Source organism: Cyanistes caeruleus, chromosome 12, assembly GCF_971803275.1.
Source record: "Cyanistes caeruleus chromosome 12, bCyaCae1.hap1.1, whole genome shotgun sequence".
Taxonomy (NCBI): Eukaryota; Metazoa; Chordata; class Aves; order Passeriformes; family Paridae; genus Cyanistes; species Cyanistes caeruleus.
This window is the reverse complement of record NC_141712.1, coordinates 1,964,331-1,979,851: the sequence shown is the minus strand read 5'-3', so window position 1 is coordinate 1,979,851 and position 15,521 is coordinate 1,964,331. Positions and strand designations below refer to the sequence as shown.

The following is a 15,521-nucleotide window of genomic DNA, read 5'->3' as shown; positions in this document are numbered from 1 at the left end:
TGGGCTAAAGGAGAGGCTGAGGCAGCTGTGGGACAAAGTAAGTGCTCTGCCTGGGGCACTTGGCAGCCTCTGGCTGCTGCCTCTCAGGGTTTGCCCCTCCTTGACAAGCCGTGTTGGAGTGGGAAGGCTTTGAAGGCAATTTCTCACTGCAGGGCTGTTAAATGTCTGTTTGACAGTGACAAATGGGTTATCTTTGGGGGTAAATGTTCTCTGTTCTCTCAGTATCTCTGATTCCCTTGGGGTCATCTCTTTGCCCAGATGTCTGGTTCCTGAGCTGCAAGTGTACCCCCAAATCATGCACTGCAATAAGTGCCACCTGAAGGAGCCATACGAGAAGAAGTTCATCATCACCAATAAAACTCACCTTCCTGGCTGCTACGGGCTCATTCCCCAGGTTTGCCATTGCATCCACCTCCTCCTCTCAAATATTGCTGAGGAGATTATTAGGGGAAAAAAGGGTTTGGATAAGACCTTGCTGTTTTCTGTTCAGCCTTAAAAATCTGCTGAGAGCAGGATCCTACCTGAATGTAAACTTTAGGAGGCAGTTTAACCTCCTGAGGAAACAGTTTATGTTCTAGTCTTCAGGGTGTTCTCTGGTGGGAGATCTTAGAGGGTTGTGAAAAGCTGCTGCAGCCACAGACACCAACAGCTGTGCTGGCAGCCTCCTTGCAGGACCCCCTGAGAATGCTAAGCCTGCAATTCTTGCATCTTCTTTGGGCCTTTTACCTTTGTCCTGGGGATTTTGAAAAACGTGTGTGAGTTGCTGTGGCGGTGGATGTTAAGGAGTTTCAAGCTGAATTTGGAGGTCCCTCTGAAGCTGCATTTGATTGTGTCCCTTCTAGAAACGCAAGGAGGACTCTCCTGTGTTGTACTCCAGCCCCAAACCCTGTGGCATTGTCCAGCCTCGCAGCACTGCAGAGATTCCGGTTACAATCCAAGTGCAAACATTGGGCGATCATCGCACCAATGTTCTGATCGGCGTGTTTGGGGATGAAAGAAACCCACTGGTGAGTGCAAGGGGAGATGTGTGCCTTTGTGCAGCTCCTCCTGGCAGGGTGCAGAGTGTGCAGGGATTCATCTGGGAAAAACAGGCACAGGCTGCTGTGGAGAAGGACAGAAGGGACTGGTGCCATAAAGAGCTTATGCCTTATAGGTGGTAATCTCAGTGTCTGACTCTGAATGTAGTTCCTAAGCTGGAATTGAGGATAATTTTAGTTAAATTAATCTTTAAAATGCTAGTAACTTTGGAAATACCTGTTTTCAAATGTCATCTCTTTAAGCACAAAAGAGGATGTCAGAAGACTTCTGGGAAGGTTGAGCTTTGTGGAAAAGAAAGGAAAGCTGGCATTTGAAGAGTAGTTGCAAGGATTTAAACTTACATTAAAACACATGGAAGTGATGATGGCAAATTCCCTGGATGGCACCAAGTATCTGACCCTGGGCCATTGTGACACTGCATGTAAATCAGTCAGCAGGAAGGACAGGCAGTGCAGGCTGTGCCAGGGAGCCTGAAGTTTGACACAACAGTTGCTTTCAACTATCAGGCTGCTTACCTTAAGCAGGAGGGTTTCTCCCCACCAGAATAACCAATTGTTTACCTGTCAGCCTGGTCTTAACTAGACATTTCTTGCAAAGCTTTTACCTTGGGCCAATCATTTGTATTTTGAAAGTTTCTCTTACCTTAATCCTTTTTAATTTGGAGGTGAATATGTAACTTTAATTTTTTTTCCCCAAAAGCCCAGCATTTCAGCTGGAGAGTGGTTAAATAATAAATAATAAATAATAAATAATAAATAATAAATAACTTGAGTAGAGTTGAGCTGTTTAAGCTTTTTTAGGTTTCCCTGTTGTGGTTTGTTTTGGCTTTTATAAAAATCTTTCTTTCCTGCTTCTTCCTGGAACAGAGAGCAGAATTCCTGAGCTCTGGAGAGCTGGCAGAAATCTATGGAACTCCAAAGAAGATAGACTTTGGCATGATCCCAGTGCTACAGCCGAGCTCACAAACTCTTACCCTCTTCAACACAGGTCTCGTCCCTGTAGACTTCAGGATCAAGATTGTAAGTACCTGTGGGGCTGTTTTCCAGGGAATTGACTGGTCAGTAGCAGCCAGGACTTTTTATGACTGGTTTTGATATGCAAGATTTCCATCTGGCCCATCTGGTGTGAGAGGTGGCAGGATACTCCAATATTCCATCGGAGCGAGGCAAGAGGAACCTGGCTCTGGAGCGGTTTTAGCTGGGGCCCTCGGTGAAATCAGGTGCAGAGATGTTGGAGCAGAAACAAGTCTGGATTGTGGTGACAGGTCCTCCCTTCACTTTCTGGAAGGTCTTCAGATGTGCGTGTGACATTTTTGGAGCTCTGAGATCAGAGAAACCTGTGTTCCTTTGCTCCCCAGAGAGCCTGGATTTCCCTATGGTTTCCCTGTCCCAGCTGCATTTGCTTTGTGCCCAAGTGCTGTTTGTAGTGGAGAGCAGGGTGTGAGCTCTGTCCTCAGACTGCAATTGTCACAGCTCCTGTGGCTCAAGCCAGTTGGGCTGTGCACACGAAGATGTGTGGGGGTTGTGCACCCCCCCAGCCTGTGATCTTTGTGCTGTTGAAGAGCATCTTTGGGGAGCAGCTGCAGAGAAAGGCTGTTTTCATATGTGGAGGTTGCACAGGGCAGAAGGAGCTGGGGCTGCTCCCCTGGCAGGGAGAGCAGGGCTGGCACAGCCAGGAAGGGCTTGTAGGCTGGGGCTGGGGCTGGCTGGGTTGTCTGCTGGAGGGGGAGATCTGGGAGGGGCTTGAGGTTTGTTTTTCTTCATGCTGGATGTGCTGAACTTGTGGAGCTGCTTCAAACCTGATCCTATGGCCTTGTTTGTGTTTGTGGCTAAAGCATCAGGCCATGTGGGAGAGTCCAGCCACAGCCTCGTGGGCCAAGGAGGAGGGCTGTGAAGTTGAACTTGCTGCTTTTCCAGCTCTTTGGGGGATAAATGCCACCTTCAAGTGAGGGGTTTTTCCAGGACAGCTTTCTCTAACTCCACAATGAAATTCTGCTTTCAGCCTTTGCAGGGAGCAGTGCATCTTGGCTGGGTGGGCCTGGCATGGAAATGATGGGTTTCACGTGCTCCTAGCAGGGCTGGGCCTGCAGAGCTGTGTCTGTACAGCTGTGCTGGTGCCAGACCTTTCCTCCCTGCTCTGAGCAGCTTCCAGCTCTCTTGCCCAATCCATGGAGTCCATGAGAAAGCAGATGACAAGAGTTCTTGGGAAGAGTGGGCCATGTGCACAGAGCACACATCATCCAGTTTCCTTTCTGCTTCTTGCTTTTCTGCTCTGCTGTAACCATTTTGAGGTGGCTTTTCCAAAGCAGAGGGCACTGGGGCACCTCTCTACAGCTGATGGTCAGTGGGAAGTGAGGGCTTCAGTCCTTCAGGGGATCTTGAGAAGCACTGATGGCCCCTTGGGCAAGAATAGTTTGGTGTTGGGGTTGCAACTGGTATTGCAGTGATATTCTTCAGGATCTCAGCAGTGTCCTCCAGCTGTGTGGTTTCTGGAGTGGGATTTGAGCAGTCCTGGCTTCCTCTGGCCTTGAGCCTTTGTGAGAAGGCAGGAGAGAGAGAAAGCAGCTTTCCCTGGCACACACTCCAGAGCAAGAGTGGGGAAGGAACACTCTCCTGAGGATAAACATCCCTTGGGTTGGGCAGAGCTGGGGTCATTAGGTGAGTCTGTTAAAGGAGAGGAAAATACAGGTTGTATGAGCTCTGCTGTTGCCTGAGACTGCAGCTCAAATTTAGGGAAATGAAGCCTTTATGATTTTTATCCTCCCCTCTTCAGTCTGTCCTTTTCTTATATCCCACAAGAGATCACGGTGCATGGTTTCCATCCTAAATGCATCTTCTGCTTGTCTTACAGGCTGATAAACCCCAGTGCTTTGTTCTTGAAACCCAAGAAGGAGTGATCCCCGCTAGGGGTGAGGTTCCTGTGACTGTCACAGCCATCCTGGATGACACTGGGCATTTTGCTGACTCCATCCAGCTCTTCATCGAGAACAGCTTTTGCTTCAGCTTCTTACTGAGGGCTATGGGCACTGGCACCACAATTGTCACAGACAAACCACTGGCCCCAGAGCTCAACTTGGGATACCAATTCAGGTAGGAGATCTCCCCACTCCCACCTCTCCTCCTGGCTCAACAAGGAGCAGTTTTGCTGTAGTCCTTCAGGCAAGATCTTCTTCAGTGTTCCAATCCCTGAGTCCTTCCCTGAAGGCAGAGATTCCTTCAGAAACGTGTGGTGGCCAGTTGAGAGTTGTTAGATACCCTCAAAAGCCACTGGAAGGGAAACCAGTTGCTAAATGGCCACTGAATTGTCTTTAGTTGTAATACATTTATGTCCTCACTTGATCAAGCAGTGGTGTCACAGCTGCCCCAGAACAAAAGGTTCCCAAAAGGGCGCCCGGGTGAGGCGGTCCCTCCGTGGGGCTGAGGGACCAAGGGCAGATGGCCTCACAGCCTTCCCTTCTGAAATGGCACTTCCCAGGCAAGCAGGGCCTGGGAACAGAGAGACAGGAGGGCACCAACCCCCCCAGGAAGGCAGGAGCCCCCAGAGCAGTTCCAGGGCCAGATGGAAACTGCTGTTTTGTGTGGGGCCCGCAGTGCCACTGCCGCTTCCTCCTGCTGTTCCTGGGCCCTGCTGCTGCCCTGCTGTGCCCAGGGCCTCGATGGCTTTTTTGCTGCCAGCAGAGTTTGCAAAGTTCACTTCAAAACAGTTTCTAATTGCAAAATGAAGTTCTACAAATGGCTCTCAGTGCAAAACCAAAGCTGCTACCAAGGAGAGGGCCCTGCTGCCCTGGTTTCCTCTCCTGGAGCAGGCAGACGATTTTTACCAGCTTGCTGGGATCGTGCAGAAGCTGCCTCTGAGCTGGCTTTTAGAAATGCCTGCAATCATACCCCACACACAAGGTCCTCAAGGGCAGCATCTCAAAGATTCACTGACAGTGTGGGGCACAGAGCAATGCAAAATACAGTAACAGTACGAATCAGCCCAGAACAAACATTTTGGAGGAAAACACCAGGTCCTGTTAGTCTCACCTTGAAAATGCTACATTAGCATTAAAAGCAGATTTCTCTTTGCAATAATGACACCAGAAGGGCAGCTTGTCAGACAGTTTCTGGCCCACATTAAGAGCTGGAAATGAAGACAGTCCCCAAGTTATGAACACCTCAGATGGCTCATCAGGAGCAATCTGATGAGCAGGGAAACAGCTGCTCCCACACCATTTTCCATCCTGGCTTCTCTTGTAGCCACCTTCCCAGTACTCATCAGTTCCAAGTAACAAACAGGGGCCACCATTTCCATCGGCTCTTCTGGAGCGTGGAATGCTACAGGCCAGCCAAGAGGAAGGGCCAGAGCGTCTCAGCCCTCAGCAGCCCCGAGGCCGAAGATGATTTCGAGAGCCGCAGTCGTACGAGCGCCGTGTTCGGGCTGGAGCCAGGCTCCTGGCACCTGCAGCCAGGCCAGTCTGTGGCCATGGTGCTGCGAGGCTTCTCCCACATGCCACAGGTGAGGTCCCCACCAAGGGCTGAGCCTGGGGAGCCCTCACATCCCCTCCCCTGGCCTTGTTCCACAGTGCCTTGACATTTGCCTGGGGAAATGAGCAAGGCCCTTCAAGAAACTGCTTTAAGGCCGCACGTTTCTGTGGCAGCACCAGTTGCTTTCCTTGCTGGCCACCATCAGAGCAGCCAAGGCTTTATTGGGATTCCACAGCTACCAAAACCCAGTGCTGATCCCAAAGCAGGGCTGGAAGGAAATAATGCTCTTTTGGGGCAAACGGTGTTGCACGCTGAGTCAGCAAAGAAGGGCAGACAAATAAGTTACACTTAGACTAGGAGCACAAAAAGAAAGGGAATTCAACAAGTGCCAAGTGGTTTATCTGGGGTAAGCACAGATAAAACAAAAGCCATGTGAAGGGAGGGGAGTTCTCACAAGTGCCTTTTGTTGGCATTGGGGTGCAGTGTTACAGACAACTGAGTGCAGAATAAATCAGCTGCATCACGGCAAGAAAAGGAGGCAGTGCCCACTGTAACTGTGTGGCAGGAATAGGGGCTGTGCTGGGTGCTGAGCCAGTGCAGGGCATTTGCTGGTGCCCTGCCACCCTCCACTGGTGACAAGTGACTCTTGCGTGCAGGAGGTGAGGGATTACATGAGGTGTGAAGCTGTCGTTGGCACAAGCGTGGTGACAAAGAAGATCATAGAAACCATCATTAGCTGCAAGTTCATAGATCCCTCTATAGAAGTATCAGCCAGAAAACTCTCTTTCCGGGTGGAGAAGGTAAGTCTCTGGATTGCATCCTGGCATTTAGCAGCATGGCTGAGGGGGGTGTGTCCTTGTGTTAAAGCCCCTCTTTGCTCTGCCTGAGGCACTTGGTCAAGTGAGTGAAGATGCTTTTAGAGATGAGACTGGTATTTAACTGCCCCAAAGCAAAACTGCAGTTACAGCTGCACTGCTGTGGGGATCATGGCCACTTGCAGAGAAATGCCAGTTTCTCTGCTCACTGTAAAGGGAGGATTTTAAGGATCCTTCAAGGCACGTTGATGTCTGTACACTGAAGCTGTAGGCAAGCTGGGGGGAAGAATGGAAATTTCTGTGAATTCCTCAGGCTAACGAGGAAAAACCCATCATCTCCTGTGTCTCTGCCTTCTCTGCTGTTGGCATGGATGCTTTAGGGTATAGCTATAAGGTATAGCTCTGTGCATTTCCCTAGGCTTCATCTGCTTCAAAAGACCCCCAGACATCCTGCAGTGATGATAACACTGAGGCAGAGCAGGTGCCCTTTAGTCTCTGGATCCCAGCTCCAGCATCATCTTTCCCTCTCCTGCAAGTTGTCTGAAAAAGAGAATATGTTTCATGATTTGGTTTCTGTAGTGTCAGGCCTCTCCTTTGGCTCCCAGGCTTCCACTGAAGTACAGAATCCCTGGAATGGGCAGTTCAGATGTAATTAGAAGCCTTTCAGCTCTCCCTGATTCTGCCTGGGTTCTGCTCAATGCCACACACACCAACTGATTGATTGCATACTATGGCACAGCACCTGTTTGATATCAGTACATCCAGAAGCAGTTTCCCAAACTCTCTGGTTTCTCTAAACCATGCAGGAAGCCCAGCACAATGCACAGACAGGAAGGAAGAACCTAGGCTGATCACAGCTTAGAGACCACACACACCTTGTCCCTGTAGCAGGGGCTGCAGGACACTTGTTGCAGACTAACTGCTTTTTTGAGGCTGCTAGAGCCAATAAGGTTGTAAGAAATGACAGCATGTGAGTGAAGATCATCCAGTGCTGTTCTGCCCAATAGAGAGACAAAACTGGACACAAATGGTCTGGATTCACTTTCTGCTTTAGGTCTTGTTCAAGCAGCCACCTCCTCTCCTATTCCCTCATCTGTACATGGGAGTGGTGCCCTGTCCCCAGGGGATGCTGTGGTTTCTAAACATGACAAGCATCTGCTATAAAGAAACATCTCCTGGGAAAGTAGAAACAAATAGAAAGGATCAATAGCATGTGTGCACTTCTGGGGCTGAAAAATGTGAGATGCAACAGAAGCAGGAGGAGGTCTCTGGCTACTTGAGGCTGTTTTTCCTTGTTTCCATAGAAACCCAGTGATGTCCTAACTCTGCAGTACCAGCCTTTGGCTTTAACAAACACCTGCTCCCTGCCGCTCGACCTCGTGCTGGACGTGGAGCAGCCGTTCCTGGTGTGTGATGAGGACCAGCAGCCCCTCCCAGATGGCCAGGTGAGCAGCCCTGGACTCCTCCAGTGGGGCTGGAAGAGGAGGGATGTGCTGGTGCCTTTCTCTTGGGAGGTCCTTGAGTCAACAAGTTTATTGTGTAGCATCAGCAGTGGGCTGGCCTGAGCTGCATCAGCAGAGCTGCTGAAGGAATCAAAAGATTACCTGAATTGAGAAGTTCCATCCTGGCTTTAAGGCACAAGGAGGAGGGAGCAGGCAATTTGGTCTGGGCAAGCCATGCAGTAAAGGTGTCTCCTGGAAAGCATCCCAGCTCTCCAGCAGCCATCCCCTTGTATTGCTGCTGAGCACAGAAACGTGAGCCTGAGGGAATCCTGGACTGGACTGTGGTGCCTGCAGTCACACCCTTGCTATAAAGAAGTGAATGATGAACTGAGAAGCCCATGCTGGGGCCACACTTGGAGCATTTACTGTTTCATGCTGTCAGACCTTGGCATGTCATTAATTACTGTCCATCTCCTTGCAGCCTGTGACAGTGGGTGTAGAGGAGACCTGCCATGTCTACATTGCATTTGACCCAGCTTACAAACTGGAGCTTCACAGCTGGAAAGAACAGAAGATTCTGAAGATAGACATGGTTAGGGACCATCCTTATGTGGAGTATATCGAGCTTTGGGGAGAAGTCCACTTCCCAAATCTCCGAATCCAGCCCAGCAGCCTGGAGTTTGGCTGCATCGTGGCTGGCACGGAAGCAGTGCGCTCTCTGAGGATGAGCAACTGCAGCCCCCTTCCTGTGGAGTACCACTGGGCATTGCAGGCAGACAGCCAGGTGCACAAGTTCAGGTATGTGCACCTTTGCCCTCTCCTCTTCTTCCTGCTGTCCTGTTTGTGCTTTGCAAAGAACAGAGCTGTTTGTCTAGGATCTGACAGACTGCTCTGACTTCTCCTTGTGCAAATAACACTGACCAGCTGTGCTCAGGCTGCACGCTCAGGGAATAGGTTTTCCAACAATTTGGTGCTGTGTAGCCCCCACAGTGGTTTCCCTTGGGATGGAAAGCTGGGGCCAAAGCTGCTTTCTCAGAGCTCTGTGGCCTGAGGCGATGTCCCCCTTGATGAAGGGCTCCTAATCCCAGCTCCCACAGTGCTGCTGGAGGCCCTTTTGGGGGTGCCCTTTTGACCCCTCTGCTTTGGGATGGGTCCTCTGTGCAGGAGCTGCTCTCTGCTCCTTGCCTTCCTCCCTTGCCTTGTGCTGGAGGATGCCCAGAAAGTCCCAACAGCAGAGAAAGAGCTACTCAGCACCTGGGCTGATGCAGAACATCTCGTTACCTTTCCTTCTTTTCTGAAACAACTCCTTTAGTGCCAGGGTGATTTCTTTCCCAAGGCTCAACTCTTGGTGGACACCTTGGATTCTTCACTCCCTTTTTTGGTGACACTTGTTACTCATTCTGACTTTTCCCCACTGCAACACGTCCCTTATGGGTTCTGTAGTGCTGGACAGCAGGACTTGTTCATCACACCATCTCCTGTCCCTGCCTCCCAGAGAGTTTCTATTTTAGAGTGAAAAATGCCATTGTCTGGGCACCATGGTCCTGGGAAGTTGCCTCAAACCATTGATTCAAACTAAAGGCAGTGGAATAGATGATATGGGATCTCTTGGGGGTTATGATGAGAGATCCTCTCATCCAGAAATGAAACCCAGCCTTAGATAAGAAGCCACAAAGCTAAAGACAGTTATTCTTTGGGGAGCAGGTCATTATTGGCACTGAATGCCTGTCTGGGAATGGAGCATTCAGGCCGTGTTTGACTGTAGGGGAGCTCTTGCAGCTCAGCAGGGTGACAGGCAGGCACAGCCCAACTGTGTCCTCACGTGGCATTAGAAACACAAGCAGAGTTACCCTGAGCACCTGCTTCAATCTAAAGTGGGGAATGTGACCTGAGCCAGCTGGGAGTGTTGGGAAATGCCAACCACCCCTGCCTGCACTGTCAGGGAAACATTCCTGATAAATACCTGGGAGAGCTGCAGAGTTTCTGGCATTGGGCATTGGCAGGGCTGTGCTGGCTCATCACTGCCTGGGTGTGCCCTTGGTGTCTCAAATCTCACTTTTTGCTCTCCTCCTTCCCTGTCTTTTCCTGTCCCCCTGTGCTTTTTGCATCCTCACAAGGTGTTAATCCCTGTCCTCTGTAGTTCCTCAATGCAAGCAGTTGCAGCTGCCTGCACCACTGCTACCTCAGTGTCATCCCTGGGCTGGTTTAGAACAGACCTGCTCCAGCCTGGATTGGGAAGGGCTGGATCAAACCATTCCTGAGTTCAGTGCACCAGCACTCAGCCAGGGGCTGCATCCTGACCAGGAGCTCCTCATGCAGGTGTCCCTCCCTCCCACTGCAGGTCCCTGCTCACAGTTATGTTCTTTTCCAGGTATGAACTTTGCCCACCTAAATTCAGACCCTCACCACCAAAGCTGAAGAGTACCTGTTTGAATTGCTCAGCATCTCAATGGAGCCACTGCAGTATTAAAAATGTGGAGGAGCCAGACACAGACCTGCAAGAACCACAGGATCTTGGCCAATCTTCAAGAGCAGAGGTAGATTTTCTTGTACACCCAGTGCTGTGTTGTCTCCCCAGCTTGCCACCACCAAGTCATGCTCATGCTGACCTCCCTTTTTGCTGCCCTGCTGGTTTGTGCCTTGAGAGTGGGCTGGGCAGCGGGGCCTGTGGATGGACATGGGCTGTGTGGGAGGGAGGAGCAGGAGAGTTTTCCTTGGAGAAGCCTGCTCAGATCCTACAGATCTAAGCTCAACACAGATCTGTGTTGAGTGTGGGATTTTTTGGCCTTGTTCTCTTCACAATGTAAGATGAGGCTTTCATCTGCATCATGATGCTAAGACCTCCAGCTTCCTTCCCAGAGCAAGCTGTGATGAGTCCTGATCTCCATGTACCCTCTTCCCAACCCTGCCAGACCACCTGTTTCCAGGTGTCTGCTTTCACCTGAGAGCTGGTATTGCAGTGGTGGCCCTGAAGCTGTCTTCTAAAATGAGACTTTGCCAAGTGTCTCTCTCTTCCTCTCAGCATAGAAAATGGCTTGTTTTTCAGCTGCCAACATATATTCGTGGAAGGCATTACATCCCAGTGGGGCTGGCAGGATTCAGTCACTCCGTGGATGTACCATGGATTCCCCTCAAAGTGGAGAAGGTAAGAGGGAATCTGTCTCACTTCCACATTTTCAGTGTGGCAAGCAGGGCTGTAGCTGCCAGCCCCACTGGTGGCCCTCAGCATTGCCCACAGAGGGGCCTGGCATCCCTCCAGACCCATCACAAAGTGCTGCTGAAGCAACTGGTTATTGGAGAGGCCACGCAGGACATGCTGTAGGGAGGCCCAAGGACGCTGTGCAGCACCTGTGGAGGGCATTGCTCCCCCTGGACATCATCAGGTGGTCCGTAGGAAAGTTTTGCAGGAGCTTTTGCTGTAGCACCTTGAAAAAGCAGCAGATAAATCAGAGAGAGAGAGAGGGGAAAAGCCTCAGGAGTCAGATGAGCTGGGCTGGGGTCCTTCCCTGAGCTCCAAGAGCTCTCACTCTGCGTGTCCCGCTTTTCTAAAAGCAGTCATAAATGCTTTTTAAAGGCAAGTTGTGCATCAGAGAGAATTTCTACTGCCAGGAGACATCCCAGTTCACTTCAATGTAGTGTATTACTGCATTGATCCGTGAGTATGGGAGAAGATTTTCCTCATGGTGCCTCCACTGGTCAGTGGCATGGATACAGGATGAGATCAGGATGATTCTGGCTGTGTTGTCTGAGGAATAGATCCCTCTGGCTACAGCTGCACTTTGCTCCAAGGTGCTCTTGTGCATCCATTTCCATGCTCAGCACCTCAGTCTCTCCTGTTCTCCGTGCAGGTTTTCAGGATCCTGCCGCTGTCGGGTGTGCTGCAGCCGGGAGAGAGACAGGAGGTCTTCTTCACCTTCACTGGCCACCTCAACACCATGGCCCAAGTCACAGCGCTGTGCCACGTGGAGGGAGGCCCCACCTACGAGGTGAAGCTGACCGGGGAGGCCTCACGTGTCAGCTTCTCCCTGAGCGCCCGGGAGATCAACTGCGGCTCCCAGGTACCCCACGGGTCCCCGGGCACAGCTCCTCGCCTCGCTGCCTTCCTGCCCACCTCGCTCCAGGGCTCCCTTCCCAGCCCCTTTGTTGTCTCTGGGGCTTGGAAGTACAACCTTTGTGGGACACATCTGGCATCCAAGCTGTAAAATGGCCGTCTCCAACCCTCTCCAAAATGCTGGGAATGCCTCTTGTTCAGGGGACTTAACACTGCCTCCTGAGGCACCGCAGGGGGATGCTCTGGACGTCCCTCTGCTGATCCACTCCAAAAGCCTGACCTCCAAGGAGATGCTCTTGTCGAACGCTCTTCTTAATCCATGCAATAATCAGGGGAAGATCTTGGGCTTCCAGTCACTATAGCTGGAGACACTGTCCCAGAATGATCCTCACTTCACTCTTTTTCAGTTGAAAGCCCACAGCTATTTCCAGCTGCTGGCCCTGTCGGTGTTGCTCTGTGTGACTCCCTTGTTGCCTGTATGCTGCTTGCCAATACTTGCATGCAGGTGCCTTTTCTTTTGGAGTGCCTCCGTGCTGTCTCTGTTTCTCCTGGCTGCTGGTGACCCCTCAGAGGGCCTGTGTCCCCACAATGAAATGTGTTCATTTATTACTGGCCCTCCCATGGTTGTTGCCACACCTCTGGGTGCTGCCAGAGCTCCCTGGTCCTGTGCAGGTGCCCTGTGCCTGGGGGTTCCCCGGGTTCCCAAGTGCCCCCATCTCCTCTCTGGTCCCTGCTGCCATCAGGTGTCTGCTTTCAAGGCCAGGAGAGAGGAAGGAGATTCCCAGCAGCAGGCCTGGCTCTGTAACTTCCCGCTCTCTGCCTTCTCTGCAGATGTTTAACGAAGTTCATCACAGCACGGTCATCCTGGCAAACACCAGCAAGATTAAATTCAACTGGGTGCTAGAACCCAGCACTGCAGACCAAGACCTGCCTGGTGTGTTTCTGGTCAAGCCCACCACTGTAAGTAGCACGAGTGACTGACCCCAGCCCTGTCAGGTGGCCCAGGAGAGTGTTAAAGGGACAAAAGAGGGGGAGGGGGAAAAGGGGGAAAAAGGTCCGAGGGGAAAACCCCAAACTCAGCCACGAGATAGAGAGGGCTGTAAACAATTTCTTCTGGGGGCAGAGAAAGTCAAACCAGTGCTATTGAAAGTCAATAAAGCAAAAGGAACAGTGGTGGGTGCTTGGCTCGTGTGCTTAGCCATAGCCAGAGGCACACCAGTCAACACAACCACATCCATTATAGACCCTGGGTACTGCAACAGCCTAATACAAATTCACAAATGGTTACACATATTCAAATATTTTAACATAGTTCCTCCTCCATCCTGCCTTTTTGGAGCATGTACAGTTGCCCTAGTCCTGGTCATTTGGTACTTTTTGACACATTCAGCAGGTTCCCATTAACTTCATTGGTTAATTGTTAATATGACAGCAACTCTTCCCCAACACTGGTATCACCACAAAACATTTGCCTTAAAAAAATTCTAAACTTTAGCAAAAATTCTTTGACAAAAGCCAACATTATAAAACACACAGTATTTACTCTATCAACTGTGCAAGGCAACACTATAATGTATTTATCACAAAGGTGATGTGGTCTGATGGTTTCTTCTAGATAGAGAACCTGTCTTGTCAGCCTGTCTGTCCCCTGAGCCATCCCCCATCAAACACTCTGATGTATTCCCTTCCTCCTCTGCCATTCCTGCAGGGCTCCATTGCATGTGGCAGGAAGCAAGTGCTGAGATTCTCTTACATGCCAGGAGTACCAGGAGCCTTTAGCAGGACATACCAGCTTAAAGTGGGTGACCTGGAGCCGGAAAAGATCTGCCTGAAAGGAGAAGCGTCCTTTCCTATGATCAGTGTCAACCTGCCCTGGAACATCAAAGGTGGGCACTGCCTGTGTGCCCCCAGGAAGGGCCCCTCTGGTTTTGTTCCCTACCAAATGCCCACAGGGCAGCTCATGCCCACCTGCACCAAGCCTGGAGGGCTGCAGGACTCCCAGAGCCGCTCAAGCAATCTGACTGCTTTGTGAGTCTTGAGCAGAGGATCCCATGTGGCCTTTGTCCCAGGAACCATCCTGCAGAGCTTGCCAGCACATCTGGCAGGGTCCTGAAGGATGATGGCTGGCCTGAAAGGCTTGGGAAAGCTGTAAGAGAGGCTGGCAGGGCTTCTGGCAGGGTTGGATTTGCGTGACATTGCAGGGGATGAGATGTTCCTCTGTGGGGAGGAAGATGGATGGGAGCGAACGTGAGCATTCCGAGAGGAGCAGCAGCATCCACTTTCCATAGATGGCTTGAGGGATTTCTTTCTGGAAGAAAGCAGTGTTTGGGAGCTAGGGACTTCCCAATTTAAGTGGGATTGGCACTTTGCTCACACTTCTCTTGGTGGATGTTTTCTTCCTTCAGGAAATGAGAAATGTGGAAAGCCACTACGGCTTGCAGAACACAGGCAGCAATACAGTGAGACCCTGAAAATTCAGATCCCAGCAGCTCAGCCCTTAAAAAGTCCAGATGTGAAGACTGGGAAGCTGCAGCCCTGCATGCCTGGAGGCTCTGACACTGTAGTAAGAACAGCTGCAGCCCCGTTTGGCACATGCCACTGTCTCCATGTCGCCTGAGCCCCTTGCAGCCCACAGCAGTTTCCCGGTGCCCTGATGGCACCTGGGACCTCCCTGCCCACTTAGAACCATGTGTCACCTCAGCATTGCCCCTAGGGCTGCCACTCTGGCCATGGTCTCTCTGGGGGTTGGCTTGCACCAGCTTGTCAGACACCGAGCAGCCAGACAGGAGAACCCCACACCCCTCTCAACAAGAGCAGGGTGGGATCCTTTCTCAGGTGCAAACCTCGGGAAAGACCTTTGCTAACCAGACACTGTCTGTCTTCCGTTTCCTCAGGCAAACACTCGGCTGCAGATAAAGATGATCGAGAAGGCTGCTCTGGAGCTGCAGAAGAAGCTCACGTGCCATCCCCCAAAGACCGAGTTCCCTGACAAAAAGCTGTGCCAGAGCCTTGTCAAGTGAGTAGGGACTCCCATCCCCATCTCCAGGTGCCCCGTGGGGAACAGCCAGCAATGTCCCCTTCTCCTGAGAGCTCCTTGTTTCTGCAGAGCTGGGAATAGCCTGGACTGCAGCGAGGCTCTTGTCCCGGTGGCTGTGACACGCTGCGTGTGAGCAGCTGAGTGCCCTCCCTTCCCCAGCACCACGCTGAGCTTTGGACTCAGCTCCCCACAGCTGTGGGGTTCTGTCCCTAGAGCTGAGGGGACCCACTGCAGACCTTCAAGCCCTTCCAGACAGCATCAATTCTGTCCCTGCTGACTAGCTCTGAAAGAGACAATTCCCAGCTGATGTCTTGGTTCCAACTAACAGAGCACACTAAACAAAAGGAGGAGGGAACTGCACATGTCAGCAAACCCTTGAAAGCCCAAAATCAGATGGCTTGAATCCTGGTGGGGTGGCAGGGCTTATCTAATTAACTTGGTCTGTCCCTTTGCACCATCATGATGCAGCACAAGCAAGGGAGGCTTCAATTCAGGAAGATGCTCTGCAGAACAGATCAGGTGATCTGGCTGCAGAGCAGTGAAGATTTCCTGTGCAGGCAAATCTTATTGCTAGGCCCCAAAGCAATTTCAGGCTCAGGCTGTACACCAGCCTAAGTGGTTTCATTTAGTCCAGTGGAGGCCCAGTGGACTCACCTCTACTGGCTTTTCATG

The 15,521-nt window shown here is 51.2% G+C and overlaps 1 protein-coding gene across 3 annotated transcripts in view; it reads left to right on the top strand.

The window, feature by feature from the left end:
- Positions 1 to 15,521, top strand: part of LOC111944691 (axonemal central pair apparatus protein HYDIN-like) — a 56,965-nt gene that overhangs the window by 20,398 nt on the left and 21,046 nt on the right. For all 3 annotated transcript variants that reach the window (XM_086847689.1, XM_086847691.1, XM_086847690.1), the window contains 15 exons: positions 259 to 394; positions 843 to 1,007; positions 1,905 to 2,057; positions 3,889 to 4,127; positions 5,277 to 5,535; positions 6,161 to 6,304; positions 7,624 to 7,764; positions 8,243 to 8,559; positions 10,133 to 10,298; positions 10,808 to 10,906; positions 11,610 to 11,819; positions 12,644 to 12,772; positions 13,521 to 13,698; positions 14,218 to 14,375; positions 14,707 to 14,828. In XM_086847689.1, the coding sequence (XP_086703815.1) occupies positions 259 to 394; positions 843 to 1,007; positions 1,905 to 2,057; positions 3,889 to 4,127; positions 5,277 to 5,535; positions 6,161 to 6,304; positions 7,624 to 7,764; positions 8,243 to 8,559; positions 10,133 to 10,298; positions 10,808 to 10,906; positions 11,610 to 11,819; positions 12,644 to 12,772; positions 13,521 to 13,698; positions 14,218 to 14,375; positions 14,707 to 14,828 (2,616 nt within the window). The remainder of the gene's footprint in view (positions 1 to 258; positions 395 to 842; positions 1,008 to 1,904; positions 2,058 to 3,888; positions 4,128 to 5,276; positions 5,536 to 6,160; positions 6,305 to 7,623; positions 7,765 to 8,242; positions 8,560 to 10,132; positions 10,299 to 10,807; positions 10,907 to 11,609; positions 11,820 to 12,643; positions 12,773 to 13,520; positions 13,699 to 14,217; positions 14,376 to 14,706; positions 14,829 to 15,521) is intronic.